Source organism: Phoca vitulina, unplaced genomic scaffold (genome assembly GCF_004348235.1).
Source record: "Phoca vitulina isolate PV1807 unplaced genomic scaffold, GSC_HSeal_1.0 scaffold7, whole genome shotgun sequence".
NCBI lineage: Eukaryota > Metazoa > Chordata > Mammalia > Carnivora > Phocidae > Phoca > Phoca vitulina.
The window spans coordinates 27,956,679-27,975,347 of record NW_022589710.1 but is presented as its reverse complement, the minus strand read 5'-3'; the positions used below and the strand labels follow the sequence as shown (position 1 = coordinate 27,975,347).

Sequence of the window (18,669 nt, the reverse complement as noted above, 5' to 3'; positions counted from 1 at the left end):
ATTCAATCATACTTCAATAAATAAACGCCATTGAGAAAAGGAATGTATTCATCAAGTCCTGGAAAGTGGTGGGGATCCGGGGTGGGGGTGGTCAGAGAGGGTGGGAGGAAAGGCAGGCGTGCCTAAGTTTGAGGGACCTTTCAGGGATCTGGGGGCTTTGGTTTCAGTTTCCGAGTGGGTTGAACTCCACGCTCAAAAATAAAGTGGAGAGTTAAATTTGGAAGGTAGGCTGTGGTCAACGCACATATTTGCCATTGACATGATTGACTTAATCATGCCACCATGAAATTGCTCTCAGAGTTTGAGTAAAGTTAAAAAGGAGCAAGAACGGGCTTGAATGTTAAGAGTGCATTTCAGCAGGGTGGCTCCACTCTCAGACAGACAGACAGAACCTCCTTTCCTAAAAAGAGCAGGAGCAAGCGGGCGCTCGCGTTTCGCCTAATTTTGAGCCGCGCCTCCTGCCGTCCGCCGTCACGTGCCGGCCCGCCCCGGCCGCGTTGATGGGCGGGGGGCCCACTCTGCCAGGCGCCGGGGCAGGAAGGGAGGCGGCCGCCGTGCCATTCTTAAAGGGGCCCGGAGGGAAGGCGAGGAGCTGCTGACGGCCGGAAGGAAAATGGTGAGTTGCCGCCGGGAGGGCGGGGGCCGGAGGGCTGGGCCAGCCAGCCGGGCTCTCCCGTTTGCCGGAGCCGAGTTCGGCGGGCAGCGCCCGAGTGGGTCGGCGGCCGCTTCCGCCCCGGCTGCTGGCGCGTGCCCACAGCCAGGGACTTGGCCTCCCGCCGCTGCCACCCCGCGTAAGGGCAGCATCCTCCAGCCGGGCCTGGGGTCGACCCGCCCAGCGGCTCCTGGGACTGGGGTGCGGCCAGTGCGGCTGGATCATCCTCCCCCAGTCTTTCTGGATGGAGGCTTCCAGCTCCTGAACTGCAGGGTCGGAGGGGCCGGGGGTCCGGCCCAGCGAAGGGCTGCCCCAAACGCCGGTTTCTTTGCCAGGACCCGGGCCAGGCCTGAGGGGCCGATAGGCGCTGAGCACCTTCCTCCTGGCGGCCTTTGCAGGGAGGGCTCGAAATTTCAGATTCCATTCTCATGGCCTCGCCTTAGCTTCTGTTGTCTCCTTCCCCGGCCTGCCTCTAGGGCTTTTTCCGTATTCTTGCTTTCTTCCAGTTAGGGCAGTTGGAAATCTTTTGACCTAAGGTTTTGGTCCTTAGCCTTAAAGTGACCGTCAAAAGCTTTAGTTTGTTCTGGGGCTTTGGCTTCCGTTCTCGAATGGGTTGAACCCCTCGCTCAAAAATAAAGTGGAGAATTAAATAAATTGCCCAACAAGAATTTTCTGGATCTTTTCTATCGGGTGTTTAAATATGCTCATTTCTTTAGTTAGAAACAAAACACAATCCCCCACTGTCCTATCTCTGACCTCCCACTCATTTCTCAACCCACCTCCCTCGAATAGATCTTGTCGTGGTCACCAAATCCAAGGGACTGTCTTTGCTTCTCATCTTTCCTGACTTTTCATCTGCATTCCAGGCACTTGACTGCTCTCTCCTTTTTGAAGCATTTTCTTCGGCATGCTTTACCCTTGGCTTCTGTTTTTTCTCCTACTTTTCCTGTTGGTCCATTTGTGTCTCATGCAGACTGAAGTTTGCCTTACCTGGATATCACATGTAGGAGTTCTAGGCTACAGTCTAATGCTTTGTTTTCCATTCTGTATTCTTTCTCCATACTTTCTTACACTCATAGCTTCAATTACCTCCTACCTGTAAGCAGATGACTTGTGAATTTTTATCACACTTGCTTCTGAGATCCAGTCCAGATCTATATATCCCACTATTTAGTTATACTCTAGGAAGCTTTTCCCCACTTGGGTGCCTCAAAGCCACTTCAGTTCGTCCAAAATAGAACTCATGCTCTTTCCCTGCAAACCTGCTCTTCCTCAGTGTTCTTAACTCAGTGAAAGGTATCATTTAGTGTGTTATGCAAGTGAGAAGCTTCAGGGTCATCTTGATAACCCTTTTTCCTAATTCACCCCTCCAATATCCAATCTGTCACTAGCACGTTTGTAGTGGTTAAGAGAGTGGCTAGAGATCAGACTTCACTAGTTGTGTAACTTTGGGGGGTAAACAATCTCTCTAAGCCTTAGTTTCTTGCAAAATGGGGATAATAGAACAAACTCATCCTAAGGGATTGTTTTAAGGATGAGATGAGATGCATGTAAAGGATATAGCACCATGTTTCTCATAGTGTTTAATACATGTTAACTGTTATTAGCAGTATTTCCCTACTTCTCTTGATCTTCATCAACCTAAGCTACTTTTCGTCTCTCCCTTGTACTAAGCTTGCCAAGTAACTAGTCTTGCTCTATTCATCTTGGCACTCTGCCTGTTTCCTGCATGCAAATCTGGTCACGTTTCCCATCATCACTCTGCTTAAAACCCTTTAGTGACTTCCCTTTGCTTATAGGATAAAGACCAAAATATGACCCACTGGGACCTATGTGGTCCAGCCCCTACCCAAACCTCCTATTATACCATGTTCCTTCTCATTCTTTGTGCTTGAGTCACATTGGCCTTTCATTAACTTAGATGTGCCATGATCCCTTTAATCAAAGGGTCTTTGCATAGGCAGTTTTGGTCCTTCAGATACCCTTTTCAGGCAGATCTTTTGTGACCATGGTGTTCTTCCTTAGTCGTAAGTTCTCATAGCAGCCTGTGTCTCTCCTGCCTAGTTCTTATCACAGGTGCAAACAAGTATGTTTTCTTACCTGATCCTTTTGATGTAGGTCTGTTCCCTATAGACTATATTAGAAGCTCCCTGAGGGCAGGCCCATATTTATTTATTTATTTTATATGATTGTATCCCTAGCAGTTAGCACAGTGGTTACACTCACTAAATGTTCCTTATGTGGATAAACCAATAGGTGAACACTTGTTCACACTCCACTTTACTGTGTGTTAATATTTACCCATACAGAGTTGTTTGCAGGGTGTTATACTCATTCCTAAATGCTTCTACTAATTAAGCAATTAGAATTGACTGAGCCTGAAAGAAGATGTGGTATATATATACAATGGAATATTATGCAGCCATCAAAAGGAATGAGATCTTGCCATTTGCAACGACATGGATGGAACTGGAGGGTATTATGCTGAGCGAAATAAGTCAAACAGAGAAAGACATGTATCATATGACCTCACTGATATGAGGAATTCTTAATCTCAGGAAACAAACTGAGGGTTGCTGGAGTGGGGGGTGGGGTGGGAGGGATGGGGTGACTGGGTGATGGACACTGGGGAGGGCATGTGCTCTGGTAAGCGCTGTGAATTGTGCAAGACTGTTGAATCTCAGATGTGTACCTCTGAAACAAATAATGCAATATATGTTAAGAAAGAAAAAAAGAAGAAGAATGTAGCAGGAGGGGAAGAACGAAGGGGGGGAAATCGGAGGGGGAGAAGAACCATGAGAGACGATGGACTCTGAAAAACAAACTGAGGGTTCTAGAGGGGAGGGGGGTGGGAGGATGGGTTAGCCTGGTGATGGGTATTGAGGAGGGCACGTTCTGCATGGAGCACTGGGTGTTATGCACAAACAATGAATCATGGAACACTATATCTAAAACTAATGATGTAATGTATGGGGATTAACATAACAATAAAAAAATTAAAAAAAAAAAGAATTGACTGAGCCTGGGTCCCTTTTCTTGTAGGAAGGAATTTTTGGCCTTATTACGGTATTGGGGGGATGAAAATACCCCCCAAAAGAGCTGTATAAATTAAATCACAGTATGTTTTTCACTTGGTTCCTGGTCCTTAGAATGTCAGAATTGCACAAGCAGCTCTGAGTATCAGAGCTGGAAGATAAGACTTTTGTGATAAATTGGTCTTTGCCTAAAGAGGAATCTAAAATATTTATTAGTTTCACTAATGGGTTCTACCTTTGGTTGAAGAGAGAATGAAAATTCTAGTGTTTTGACTCTATATCTTTCTTGAAGATAGAAAAAATAGACTAGGATTGAATACTACCTTCAGGAAGCTCCATATGACTTAGCATCTCTTTCTCTAAGGAGACTAGGACGCATGTACTTGACTCCTACAGGAGCCTTATTCATTGGATAATAGTTATTGGTGGGATGTCCTTTCTAATTGTAAATAGCATATCCCATGGTATATCATACCTTACATATTACCAGTGTTCTGAATTTAAAGGACAATTTAAAATGGACAGCTATTTCCTGCTTTAACTTATGCTCTCATTTACCCAACATGGGGTCAAAAAACCAGGCTTTTATTAAATTTGTGTTTTAACTTAAAATTGAAAACGTTAATCTTTTTGGGTTATAATGAGACCTGTGTATTTAGCATTGGTCTCAGAACTGTTCTAATTCTCTTGAAGGAGGGGGGATCTTATGTATGAAAAGATCAAAGAATGTGGACCTTGTTTGGTACCTGACTCAATCGAACCAACTGTTGGGGGAAAAAACAAAACAAAACATTGAGGGGAATTTGAATTCTGTTTGATTATTTGAGATTGGAATTATTGTTAGTTTTTTAAGGTGAGATAATGTTATTGTCCTTATATTCTTAATGGCACATACTGTCATTTTAATAATACATACTAAAATATTTACAGTTGAAATGACTTCAGGTCTTTGCTGTGTGACAGTCCATCGGGCAGTATTGAGAGTGTTGATGCAATAAGATTGGCTGTATGTTGATAATGTTTGAAGCTGAATTATAGGTGCATAGGATTCCACTATACTATTCTTTCCTTTTGTATGTGTTTGAAGTTTTACACATTAAAAAAAAGGAAGAAAAAAAAAGATTTCCATGCTTGTGTTTGCAATCAATAATACATTTGCATTACTAAGAGAAGAGTCCTTTGGTCATTTCCTTGCCACATTTCTGGAGAAGAATCTCTTACATTTTTTCATAATTTGTAAAAGGTTATTTTAGTTTTTATATTTGTTTCATCTGGTTTTGCTTCCGTAGTTCTTTTTTTTTTTTTTAAGTAATCTCTACACCCAATGTGGGCCTTGAACTCATGACCCCAAGATCAAGAGTTGCATGCTCTACAGACTGAGCCAGGCAGGCATCTTGCTTTCATAATTCTTAATAACTTCTTTTTTTAAATTCCCATAGTCATTTTATTAAGATATAAAATGTTACTGGTCTTCACTCTTGTGGTTTATTTTTCATACTTTATATGTATTTTTTCATAGTTGTGAGATGCAAAAATGAACCAGGGTCTTATTAATTCTAAGTATAATAAAGATTACTTTCCTGCATAGTGCAAAAATATTATACTTCCTAACAGCAGACAGTGATCCTGTAATTTCCTATATTCTTCTCTTCCTCTCCGGTTCTGATGAAATTGCACATTATTGTATCTAGTTCTTTAAGACATTTATTAGCCAAAGAGAAAGTTAAAGTGTAGCCTAGATATAAGATGAACAATTAATGTAGATACAAAGGTTGGTAGATTTAAAAGCTCTTTAAGTATTCATGTGTTTCATGTTAACTCACATAACTGTGACATTTGTAGATGTCAGTGTATGTTTTTAAAGGTATTAAGTTTTATAACTTAAACACATACATGGCATTGAAGTCATGATTTTTTTTCTTTTCTAGAGTGAGTCTTTGGTGGTTTGTGATGTCGCTGAAGATTTAGTGGAAAAGCTGAGAAAGTTTCGTTTTCGCAAAGAAACGAACAATGCTGCCATTATAAGTAAGCTAAACGTGATTGCCTCAGTTACATGGTCTTCGTTGAATTTTATCTTATAGCCACATTGAATAAACTGAGCCATTAGGAAATAATTTGCCTCCTTCTGTTTTAATCTTTCCCCTTGCTTTTATTTATTTATTTATTTTTAAAGATTTTATTTATTTGTCAGAGAGAGAGAGCATGTGCCAGGGCACAAGCAGGGGGAGCGGCAGGCAGAGGGAGACGGAGAAGCAGGCTCCCCCCTGAGCAAGGCTGGGGGTGGGGGCACCTCCATCCCAGGACCCTGGGATCCTGACCTGAGACAAAGGCAGACGCTTAACTGACTGAGCCACCCAGGCCGTCCCTTCCCCCTTGTTTTTAGATCATTTTAAAAAATAAGTAATAGCTGTTATCCTAGAACAGAGGTGGAGTGTCCTACCTCTCTCCTCAGCTGCCCTTTACAGCTCTGAAGAAGATGATCTTCTTAGTTACCTGGTCATTGTAGTGACCCATCCAACTCCATCCTTTAACTTCTCAGGAGACTAAAAATTGCCTGGTCATTCAATCTCAGCCAGAAGCTTTTGCCTGCACCTAAAATGGTAGTGTTCAGCATTGTCTTCACAGTGATTTGGGGCCTTATTTCAATTCTAGACTTGAACCCCAGTTTCGTGGAGAGTACTTTTAAGTGTCATTGACTTCTGACAATAGAATGATTTGCATATTGCCTCTCCCGCTGTGAACTGTATCTGATGTTATGTAGATTTCTTTTATATTCTTAAGTAATATTTAATATGTGGGTGGTGATTTAGAAAGATGAAGGAAGGGCAAGGGGGTAACAGTGTAGATCTCTATAGACTGCTTAACAGAGAGGCATCTGGCAGATGTGAATTAATGAGGTAGTTACAACTTATAATCAGTTTTGGTTCTATTACAAATAAATACTACAACATAGGCATACAGTTCTTAAAAGTGAAAGTTCATGTCCGTGCCATTTTGCTGCGAAAGGTAAAGCTCTGAGATCTTACCATATCTTACAGAATTTACTATGAAATTAGTGTAAAACTAAAAATGGCCACCTTTCCTGAGTAATGGAAAAGAATAAAGGCATAGATTAAACATATTTCAGTTTGGCTTTGGATTATGTTACATATATTTGAGTATAGATATCACTGCTATTTGGTAATCCACTATCTCATAATAATCCTACTGCATTATGAAATCTTGACTCTGGAGAAGCTGGGAATTGGTGCTTGTTCTATCTTAACCCCTGGTCTGCTTTTCCTCTTGCAGCTCTAACCATGTTACATAGACCAGTCTCATTTACAGTCACCCTTTCAGACCTTATGTAGGAAGTTGCATTTGAGTTACAAAATTCTTCAGACACACAGAAAATGTAAGGAGTTGACATAAAATTCTAAATAAGCAAATTAGGTGATGGGAATTATGGGTAAAAGCCTTTAAATGCTGACTGCTTGAAAAGCACAGCTAGCTAATAGACCGTAACTAAACTGCAAATGAGTTTCTTAATGTTTTAATTTTAGATGCCAGAAAAAGGGCTGAAACTCTGTGGGTTGGGTAGATCAAGGTCACATTGGAATCACAGTTTACAAAAAAAAATCACAGTTTACTTACACTATATTTTTATTTTAGTGAAAATTGATAAGGATAAACGCCTGGTGGTACTGGATGAAGAGCTTGAGGTTTGTTTGATCATCTAAGTACATTTTTATAGTTAAGCAATTATTATTGCCTAACAGATGCTATGTTAGTTACATGTACTTTTAAAATGAGTCTAAATAGATGCTCATTATGCATGAAAAGCATGTGCTAATTATTATGTAGCACATTGTCTTGCCGATTGAATCACCTTCTTTAAAACATTACTGAAATCCAGTGTAATAAGTGGTAGAAGTAAGGCTACATGTCCGGTATAACTTCTAAATTGCTTGGCCAGTAATTAAAAACTAAAATGCTATAACCTAAGGATTTAGTTTGTCAAATTAAGTAACAAATTTAGACTGAAAAGAAATTCACTTTTTTCCCCCTAAATCAGACATTGATGTTTCCTTTGGGGGGTGGCTTTTTATCTTATTCAGTATTCCCTGACAACTGGAACATGAGCACGACTATTTAGTTAATAAATGGAACTAAACTGAGTGGGCTGGAGTGGGCTTTCAGTGGATTAAGGGTTTAGTAATCTCAGGTTATATGCAAGTTAGTAACATAAGATTTATGTTGTGGTATATGGTTATGAATTTATATCTACTAGTAGAATGGGTGCTTGGTATATCTCTTAAGGATTTATGGGTCAGAAAATGCTTAAAAGTTGTTTCTCTTTATGGTTCCAGGGCATTTCACCGGATGAACTTAAAGATGAACTGCCTGAACGACAACCTCGATATCCTTTTCTTAGTGCTTTAAAAAGATTTGTTTTCTTTTGTGGTCAGAATTTTATTTATGAAGTTGGTTTGTTCAATTTTTAAAAGCCATGTATTTTACAAAAATTTCTCCTACACCACGATCACAATCAAAATATGTATGCACATATTGGACTAAGAAAAATGGGAAGTTGACACACTAGTGGGATGAATTACTTCCTTTTTAAAAAATTCCTTTTATTATTATGTGTTTACAGTAAAAATTTAGAAAAAAAATCCATACTAACTCCATACTTTTAATACATTTATTTTTGAGAGATTATATGTTTTTAAACCTTATCTTTGGAGCTCATGTATACTTTTATGGAAAGATAATGTTAATAAAGGTATGGCTCAAATGGAGAGAACAGAAATTTACCACTCACTAGCTCCCCAGGTGTGTATTTTCTTTCAGAACTTTGTTGGTAAGTACTTGTGTCAAATAGAACAGTCATTTTAGTTTCTTTAACTTGAGAAAAACCTTCATTGTATATAGTTATAAATACCAACATGATGATGGAAGAGTTTCATATCCTCTGTGCTTTATTTTCTCCAGTCCTGTTGGTGAGTGAATTTCTTTAAATAGTGCATATTTGGTTCTGATCTAATTAAACCATTTTTATAGGAGACAAATTTTATGCTTGTTTTAAAGATGTAAAGTGTTGAATAACCTAAATAGAGGTATGTGTGCATGTGCACACGAATTCATCCCTAGAAAGAAGTTGCTATAAAGCCTCCCCTCTTAGAACTTGCTTGTTTTCTTAGGATAAATTTCTAGAAGTGTAATTGTTTGGTCAAATCATACATACATTTTAAGGAATTTAAAATGTAGTGACATTTTAAAACACCAACATACATTTTCTTTCTAGGTTTCGTGTATAAGTGCATGAACTTCGTGTATAATCATGATATATATTTGCGTTTATCTTTAAAATAGTACTTAATGATGATATTCCTGTAACCTTAAGAATAGTCCCAGAGTAGCTTACATTGGATATTGAAGTGGCTTATTGTTATTTAAGATATATCCATTATCACCAGAACTCCCAGTACCACTACCATTTAAGCCCACAGTAAACTCTGAACTCTTCTCTAAACTTTACTATTTGTATCATTTACTTAGCACTTAAAATAACTGCAGTTCCTTTTTAACTTAGTATGTAAGCAGCCTGTAACTTTTTTTCAGGGCAGATCTCCCCACACTGATTCATCACCATCCCCAAACCTATATATGTTAGGCGTCCATAAAATCGATCTTGATATTTAATGTCAAAATTAAGATTGTGCTGAAAAGTTCTTAAGTATTTACAAAGTCCTAAAAGATGTGCAGGGACCTAGCCACATTTATTTTTGTCAAGCCCTGGGACTTGTTTGTCAGTTAGCCATGGCTCCATGCAGGCGGTGAAGTGCACCTACACAGTTAGACTGAAGCTTTCTGTAAACCTGATAGCATAAGAAAATCCTACATGTGTCATTTTAGAAGTAAAAAATGAAAACCCATCATTTTTTCAAAATCTAAGTCTCATTTCTATACTGATCTCTTTTCCAGGGTGTAAGCCTGAACAACAGATGATGTATGCTGGGAGTAAGAATAAGCTAGTCCAAACAGCTGAACTAACCAAGGTGATATTTGTGTTTGACTTGCTTGTTGAGACAATATTTTTCCCTCACTATTAGACCATTAGCTAAAGTAATCTGAAGAGTTAAGTATTTTTTATGCAGGTGAAAATTAATTAGAACAGAGCAATAAATTTGGAGAGTTTTACTGTTTGGAAATAGAATGATAGAAGTCTTTAATCAAAGTGTGTTTTTTGAGTGGAAATTATAAGTTGATTAGAAGAAATCACATTTAAAATATAGGCAGCTTTAGAAAAGCCACTGCCACCATTCAGCCTATTGAGAGTTTCTCATCTTCCATAATGTAGTTTCTAGTAGATAACAGTAAGCATTGGAGCTTCTCAGAGCTCTTTACCATAGGCTAAATGAACCAGATTCTGTGCAGGAATTCCGTATTATGCAGTTAACTGTATATTGTTCCCAAGTCGAAATTGTTAAGAATACTTATTAGCTTTATTAAGCTAGACCATTCTGTTTATATGAGACACTTTCCTTAAGATTTAACATGCCCCCATTGTTTTATGGCATTGTTGAAGTTTAACGGTAAGATGGGTACTTGTTTTCAAATTTTATTTAACTTCACGTATTAGTTTGAGTTGAAAAAAGTATATACTTCTAAGGTTTTGAAATAGAATATTACATCACTAAAACAATATTAAATAACATTTCCTTTCAGGTTTTATTTTAAGGACAGCGTCAGTGTTTTACCCTTAGGTGTTTAACCAGCAGCCCAGGAGATGTCTTTAAGTGCCCTCTGCCTTTTCCCATTAGCTCATGTGATTGTCATTGACACCACCAATTTATAGACGCTACTTTCTCTCATTTGTACCATAGGAACACCCTGGAGTTGCTCTAAGGGGGTCGGGTAATTAGGAGGGAGCTCTGTTAACAGCCTCATTTCCATTCTGATCCCACAGCCCACCATCAAGTACTGGAATTAAGGCATTACAATTTATAAGTTACTGTTACAAATAATCACATCGAATCCTCACCACAACCTTGTGAGGTTGATGATGATATTCCTATTCTGTAGATGGGAGAACTGAGGTTCAGAAGATAAAAGACTTGCCCAGGGTTGCATAATAGTAAATGACAGAGCTAGGATTCAAACCCACATTGGCCTCAATCCCATCCTTTCTGCTCTATTATGTTGTTTCTGTATAGAAAGACTTCCTGGGCCTGCGTGTGTACAGATTCTTGCAGAGATCTGTGGCTGAGGACCTGTAGTCCATCCTTTTCAAAACAATCCACAGCTTGTATTTCCTCCAGCTATGGAAGACCAGCATATGTTCTTCCACTTCCTAACTAACTAGACTGATTTTAGTTGTGTGTACTTGGGGTATCTCTTCTAGTGGGTAAGATGTACAGAACTGTTCTTTTAGAATATTCATAGATTTGATTTTTAGATTTGTAGATTCTTTTAGAATATTCGTAGCTTTTAAGAGACTTTTGGTTTTATGCCATCTTGATTGCTAAACTTTGGTAACTCAGTACCTAGTTAGCACTTAAAAAAAGTAAAGGTATATCTAATTTACAAAGATAAGTTATGACCAACATGAATGAAAGGAAGGAGAACTTGGTATGTAATACTCACATATACAATGTGTTTGATTTTTTTTTTTTGAGAGTGTCAAAGTATGACCTAACGTTTTTTTCTAAAGGTATTTGAAATAAGAAATACCGAAGACCTAACTGAAGAATGGTTACGTGAGAAACTTGGATTTTTCCACTAATGTGAACTTCTGTGTTTCTGAAGTTTTTATGTATTAACCTGACCATACTGGAACCAGACATAAATACTTATGCCTAAAAATGCACTGTTACTTACAGTTTGTTTCCTGCAGTAAAGAAAAACTCTTCATTTGTTCAAAGTTTGAACAAAGGGGAAATCATCTTCATAGTAATGAAACTTTGTAAAGTGTTTCCTTATATTTGTAATTGTTAGGTGGACTACTTCTCTCCAGGGACTTTTTGCACTCTTGTGACTAATTTCTATAACTTACGGTTCAGAATTTGTTACGATTTACAGACACCATTGGAAAGTGGGTATTAGATTGTGATAGACAACAGTTGCCTCCTTTTGACAAATACTGGATATTAGCAGTTTATATATGAAAATAGCATATTATCACTTGTCAAATCTTTAAAATTTGTTTGGGGTAAAAGACTTGAATGACCCGATTTAGAGCCATGAAAAATAATTTACTGTAGTGTAAAGCTGCATTACAAGTACACTTGTCATCAATTCCATACCTTCTTTGGTTTCCTATATCTTTTTAATCAAGTCCAGAAACTTTGTTCATCAGTCATTCATTCTTATGGTCTGGGAATTAGATTTTATAGTAGTTATGACACGTTTTCTTCTTACAGGAAATAGCATCTTAGTCTTGGAAATTGATAGGTTGGAACTAATCAAGGGCTTCATTCCTGGTTGTGTCATAGCTAGATAGTTTTGGATCTAGGTTAATAATACTTTATTTATAAAGCACCTCTTAATGTTGTCCTGTGAACACAAGTTATTTTAAATGTGTTAATACTGTGCCTTTGATTTGTTAGCTTTAAAGTTAGTTTAAGACTTTTACACTGCCAGTATTCCAGATTTGGTGAAATTAATACTTTTGTAAAGGGTCCAAGTAAAACAATTTTCTAATGTGTATATCTGAAATTTGTAATAAAATCAACTTCATATTTTTAAAAATTCCAACTATCTACTTGCATTGGTGAATATATGGCAGTTGAGAGTTATAATTTGGGGTGTATTTATGATTACCTTTGTGCCATAAGAAAAATTACTTATCTTAAAACCTTGGCCAGAGTTAATAACATTAACAAAGTAATAGAAATTGCATCTTATATCCTAAACGTCAGAAGATATTCCCAACTGGACATCCATCTTGTTGGCATCCTTGGCAGAAAGCAAGGATTCTAATATATAGTGTACTTTAAGAACAACATATAAGTGACTGTTTCACATTAATTTGACAAAAGGTCTTGAGACTGTAAAGACTAACCAAATTTGGTGAGTGAATTCTTATATTAAGAATATCTTAGTCATTTCAAAACTAGAAAGGCATTATTTTATGTTGACGTATTTTTCATTTATATATTCTTTGCATTTTTTTTTTGAGGTTTCTGTGCCAACACTAATAAAGAGGTAAAGATAGTTGGAATTTTCACAATATTGAATCTTCTGTGGCCAACACTGTTTGGCTTCACTAATCTAAAAAACAGGAAGCAATAGGAAGTTAGTTGGAGTTGAGGAAGTGCTAGAGTGGACATTTGTTTTGGTTAATGAATGGGAAGGACTCTTTATTCCAATTTCCAGAGAGAGAGAGAGAGAACTTCAAACCCAGGAAGTTTACAAATTCTTTAAACAGCTATTTTGATATTGGAGAATAATGCTTATAATTCTGTGGAAATGCAGATATAACCCAAGTGAATGGGGAGTGTTTTTAATGTTTTTAAATGAAGGAAATGAGATTTCATTTCACCATGTTTGCAGCAATAAGAGAAACTAGTGCTGCAAGAATGTATTTTTTAATGAGGTTCCTTATTTTGTCTTGCATGTTTTAGTTGTTTTGTTTTGTTTTTAAATTTGAAAGTCCTCCATATTGTCAGATGATACTGACTTCCATAAACAGAACTTAGTTCCCCTGTTCTCTAACAGGGACAAAGAGCTGTGATAAATCATGCTTTTTTGAGCTTATTTGACTCCTTATCAATAACATGTATTTTGCAAGACAATAGATTATGATTGGGGAATCAGTAGAACATGTTTTGACTCCCTCTGTCCTATAGGGAGACTTACAAATCCTATGCTCTAGAGTGTTCTCAGACTTTTATATAAATTTCCCTTCCATGTAATCAAATTTTGCATTGCTCTTTTCAAGATATGTTCAGTTTGCTCTCTTTTTCTGCCTTCTCTCAAATAGTAACTCCAGATTGGATAATTCCAGTTTATACATTCCATAGCTTTCTGGTGCAGCCATTCCCGTTCATATCTTAATCTTTCCCTTTTGGCATCAGCTTTTTTCCTGGGAACCCCCTTCATGGTCTTCTAAGTCAGCATTAGTTTTGAAATTGTTGGCCTTGCATGAGTTCTGCATAGCATCTAATGTTGTCACAATAGAGCCAACTAGTAATCCTAGCATGTTTTTAGTACAGTTTTTGTGGCAACATAAATGACATATGAAGAAAAACTGTTCTCAGGTTACTATGCTGAAATTCCAAAATGTCAGAGTTTTGAATAGTCTCGCTTTGTTCTGGTATTGAAGCAATCATGTTAGGAGAAGGGTTGTTAGACCGTTTTTGTTTAATTGACTTCTAAAATAAGTGTTCAAATTGTCTATTTCTAAAAAGTTTACCAAATACCTAGTGCAGTTAAACATACTCTTGTTTAAGAGGGTGTTGCAAAATTTTTTATTACCGTTACTAAATAACCTTTGTAGCAAAATGTCTGTCTGCACTTTTCTCTCCCCTTTTATCTCCTATTTTCAGGAGTCAAATGTAGCCATAAACTGTATCCTGGTCTGACACTTTAACTAAAAATTTCCAGTTAGAGGAATTTATTGCCAAATTAAATTTGGCTGTCTTTATTCCCCACCTATATAGGTAGTTAGGAAGGTATACTTAAAAAAATGTTTGGACTACTTTAAAACCTGAGCAATGTCATTAATCCATAACGTGGACTAGTGATGGATAGATATTTTCATAAGAGTTTAAATGCTGATATTTGGTGGAAGTAGAGAGTAACTTGTATTCTATCAATTCAAATATTCTTAGTACGGTTGCTTTCCCTATTTGTTCAATAGACTGATAATACTGGAATCTGTAGAATTTGAGCCTTTACAACTTATGTGAAGAAGTGTCTCAAACATTTCTGGACAAATCTTATTTTGTATTTCTGGAAGAATGTAAATCTTCCTAGGCCACTTAACACCAATGGCCCCAAGTTGAATATTCTTGCGAAATTTGTTTCTTGTTATGCCATTTGACATTTCAAATCAGTGACCATGTTCCTGTAATATTCAGAACAACTGTGTTAGGGTTGTGATAGAAACTGTGTTTTCTTGCTTTCTGGAATATAGTTCATACACATATATTACTTGAATATTGTTTGAGATCACTAACTTGCCAGGGCAGTTCCCACTGATCTAGATGGTCCAATATAATCTCATTCAGGAGGCTTGAAACATTAATGGTTTAGTCTTGTGAATTTTAACAGTTCCCTGTCATCATTTAACAAACTCAACAACTGCACAACTTCTTAAGCTGTGATTTCAGTCTCTGCTAGTTCATATTGCATGTTTATTTTGGACAGTCTTCTGTTAAGCATGGTGCTTGTACTGGTTTAAATAAAATGTTAACATGAAAGGACTTCTCGCTTCTCATTTTTTTCTCACCTCCTCTCCCTTTTGGAGTTACCCTCACCTGCCTGGCTCAATTGTGGCCTTTGCGTGAGCCACAGTGATTCAGCAGTTTACTTTCTCTGGAAGAACTGAGAGGCAAAATAAACAGGAACCACTTGGCAAAGATAGGATTGGGTGAGGGAGAATGTAACAAGATTATAAACATTTCTCAAACTTGTTCTGAGGCTAGAATGATTTGTTTGTAGTGGCAGAGGGCATTTTCTCAAATGATGAACCCTTGCTCTTAAAGGGAGAACCGTAAGTTAAAGGGGCTGTGTACTTCCCAAGAAATCAAATTGAAGGATCTTTTATTGAATATAGTATGTCACTTTTAAACATCCACTGAAGATCCATCTTGCCTTTGTTTTAGACTATTCTAAATGGTTTGTGTTTCATATTGAATGAATACAAATCACCACTACTTACCTAATTTTTAGAGTCTAACGTACACTTCTTGTGATTGAATAGGTGATAGAAGTCACGATTTGTTCATGGTTTGTGAAAGGAGTAGTTTATTGTCTTCCTGTCTTCAAGAATCTCACAAGGAGAATTGGCCAGAGCTTGGAAACATGTCTTATTTCTCAAATTTGTCCATTTACGTATTCAAAACAGCCAGCTCCTAAATTTTTTCACCTTCATTTTTATTTGGGGGCGGGGGGTGTCCTTTTACTTTCCAGCAGCAAAAAGCATTTCTAACCACTTAATGTCCCAGGGTGGGCCCACTCTCATTTGTATGAGGGCACACCCTGAGTGGATATTGGATCCTTTACAGTAATATTTTTGGCTATGTTGGAGACCCAAGTAGATTAAAGATCTTACTGCTGAGCATCAGGGAGTTTTCACACCGGCTCTTGTTCTTTACTTGAGATCTGTCCCCAGGTAACTGGAAAGCACCCTGCTGAGGTATCCCCCTTCTCCAATTACAGGAAAGAAAAAGCAGAATGCCGAGGTTGCATCCAAAAGCCATGCTGTAGTCCCCAGAGAAAATGTGTGTACGTGTGTGTGTGAGAGAGAGAGCGTGCGTGAGCGTGACGCTCCTTTTCACTACCACGTACAGGATTAAACGCAGATTCTCTTCCTAGAATGTAAGGCCCTCAACATTTTGGCCCACTGCTCACCTGTGGTGGACAGCCAAGCCCCAATGGGCTGCAGCCCTTCATTAGATAGAAATGCCCGAGGCACTGCTCCTTGCCGAAGCCCTTTCGATAGCCATGATTTGTCCCACATGGATGTACTTGCCTGTCAGCCTCTCCCCAGCCTCAATACACACAGGACCTCTCACTTCCAGCACCCCGTGGTTAAACTCAAGAGCCTTGCCTCTAAGACGTTTGCCTGACTGGTACCAAACAATGAGCTGGGCCCATCTCTCCCGGTGCCAGGTACCAAGAGGTACTTTACAATCCAATTCCTGACATTGGAAAGAGGAGCCCGTTCTCTTGAAGTGGCAACTGAGCTTGGAAGAATGCCATTAGATGGAGAAGAGGGAGAGACAATGTCGGCTGGGGCCGCGTAGGAGGAAACAGGCTTGCAGAGTAGCTGAAGCACGCTGAGGAGCCACACTCCCGCCTTTTAGGTTCCTAGGGCCTCCTCTGACCCAGGGCCACTCCCTAGAGTTCCCTTTTTCTGAGGCCTGGTGGGTTGCTTCGCTCTTTCTGGGTTCCTCTCATGGCTACCCCTACCAGAAATTAAGTTAATGTGGACATGTCTGTTTTACTTGCATGCCAGAGAAGCTAGTTCTAGTAGGACCTCTGGTTTCACCTGCCACCATCCCCTACATTCCTACATTTACACCCCAGCCTAACTGGACACCCTTCTTTCATGCAAGCATGCTCTGGGCCTCATCCCTACCAACAGAAACACCTCCCCAGGCTGCTGTGGCCTGTCAAAATCAACAATCTTCAATAATTACCTCAAAAGCCATTTCTACCATGAAGTCGATTGTTTGTTGAACTAAATATAGTTACTAATTTAGGAAAAAACCCACAACACTTCTATTAAACCAATATCATTAGAGAAAAATCAGAAAATACAGACAAGCAAAAGGAAGAAAATGTCTATTCCCCAAGAAATCCATCGTGACATTTTTGGTTATCTGTTTCCCTGTCTCTGGAGGAATTCTCCGGCCGCATAGCTTTTTTAGGCACCCTAAAGAATGATAGAATTACACTCATTTTTTCAGGTAATAAAAATTCCAACCTAGTCGAATGTCAAAACTTCAATATCTTACTTCCTTTAAGGCTCCCTCCCTCATCTCTCTCTTTCCTCCCACTCCACTTACATCAAATCCACGTCAGGCTGGGAACCCACCATGGGGGTGGGGATGGGGTGTGGTCTGTCCCTCATTATCGCCCTCCTGCCTTGCTCCCCCATTCACTAGTTGTCTCTAGGCCCTCTGGGATTGGTGGAGGAGGGCAATGACTCATTAACCTGGTACAAATGTAATCTGGAGTGGGTGCCCTCTGGGCTGTGGCTAATGTCAAGTATCAATTCTTTTTCCTCATGGTATGCTTCTGTGAGTTCCTTGCCAATTTCCACTGGGGATTTTGGCTGGAAGTCCCTTGACATGGGTCATGTCTTCTGTGGCTAGTGGCTTTACAAATGCCCCTCCCAGCTCTTGGCTTCTGGTAGTGAGCTCTGTCCCTGGCACCTCGCTTCTGCAGATTGCATCTTGAGCTGTGTCCCCCGTTCGGCTCCCTTCCTCAGGGTTCATATTGGCCCCCAAGAAGCATGCATCTTTGCCTTGCTGCCATCAGGCAGGGTACAGTTTGCTTCCTCTGCCATCAGGGGCAGCTCTCAGATCTAGCCGCTGCATACTTCTCTGACCCCATTTTCGCCCATTCTCCTGGCGCACTACACCTGAGCCATGCTGGGCTTTTGTTCTTTAAACACGCCAAGCTCGAACGTTCTCACTAGCTGTAGCTTCTTCCTGGGAAGATTGCCCACTCTCCCTTTTCCATACCCACCTCCCAATAGTCGTTTGGCTGGCTCCTTTATTCTGAACTGAGCTTAAATGTTGCCACTCACAGAGGTTTTCCCTGATCATTCATCCTAAGGGTAGCAGCACCTTCACCATCATAACCCATCTGTTCCAATTCTCTGCCTAGCACTGACCACCATCTGATAGTTTTCTAATTTATGTAACTGGTCTGAAGGACTCTCAAAAGTAATCATGTAAAAACAATTTTGGGGTTGTTTTTCAAAACTTGCTACCTCTGTTCCCCATCAAACCTTTCTTTTTTTCCTCTGGCTAAAAGGCTTGCTTGGTGATCTATCTCCATTATAGTTCAGTCGCTTAGGTGTTACAAGTGCCTTTTTCCATCACTAAGATTCAGTTCTGTTCATTTTATTATTTTATTTTATTTTATTATTTTTTAAAAAGATTTTATTTATTTATTTGACAGAGAGAGAGACACAGCGAGAGAGGGAACACAAGCAGGGGGAGTGGGAGAGGGAGAAGCAGGCTTCCTGCAGAGCAGGGAGCCTGATGCGGGGCTCGGTCACAGGACTCTGGGACCATGACCTGAGCTGAAGGCAGACGC

General features: G+C 39.1%; 1 protein-coding gene across 1 annotated transcript; it reads left to right on the top strand.

Annotated features, from left to right (window-relative positions):
- The first annotated feature begins 471 nt into the window (after positions 1-471).
- On the top strand, positions 472-15,098 carry GMFB (glia maturation factor beta). The gene is given in 8 exon segments (XM_032405146.1): positions 472-616; positions 5,616-5,712; positions 7,339-7,388; positions 8,037-8,086; positions 8,587-8,669; positions 9,655-9,728; positions 11,384-11,449; positions 11,451-15,098. Coding segments are annotated over 8 exon segments (465 nt in total). The 5' UTR covers positions 472-613; the 3' UTR covers positions 11,493-15,098.
- Positions 15,099-18,669: the final 3,571 nt, after the last annotated feature.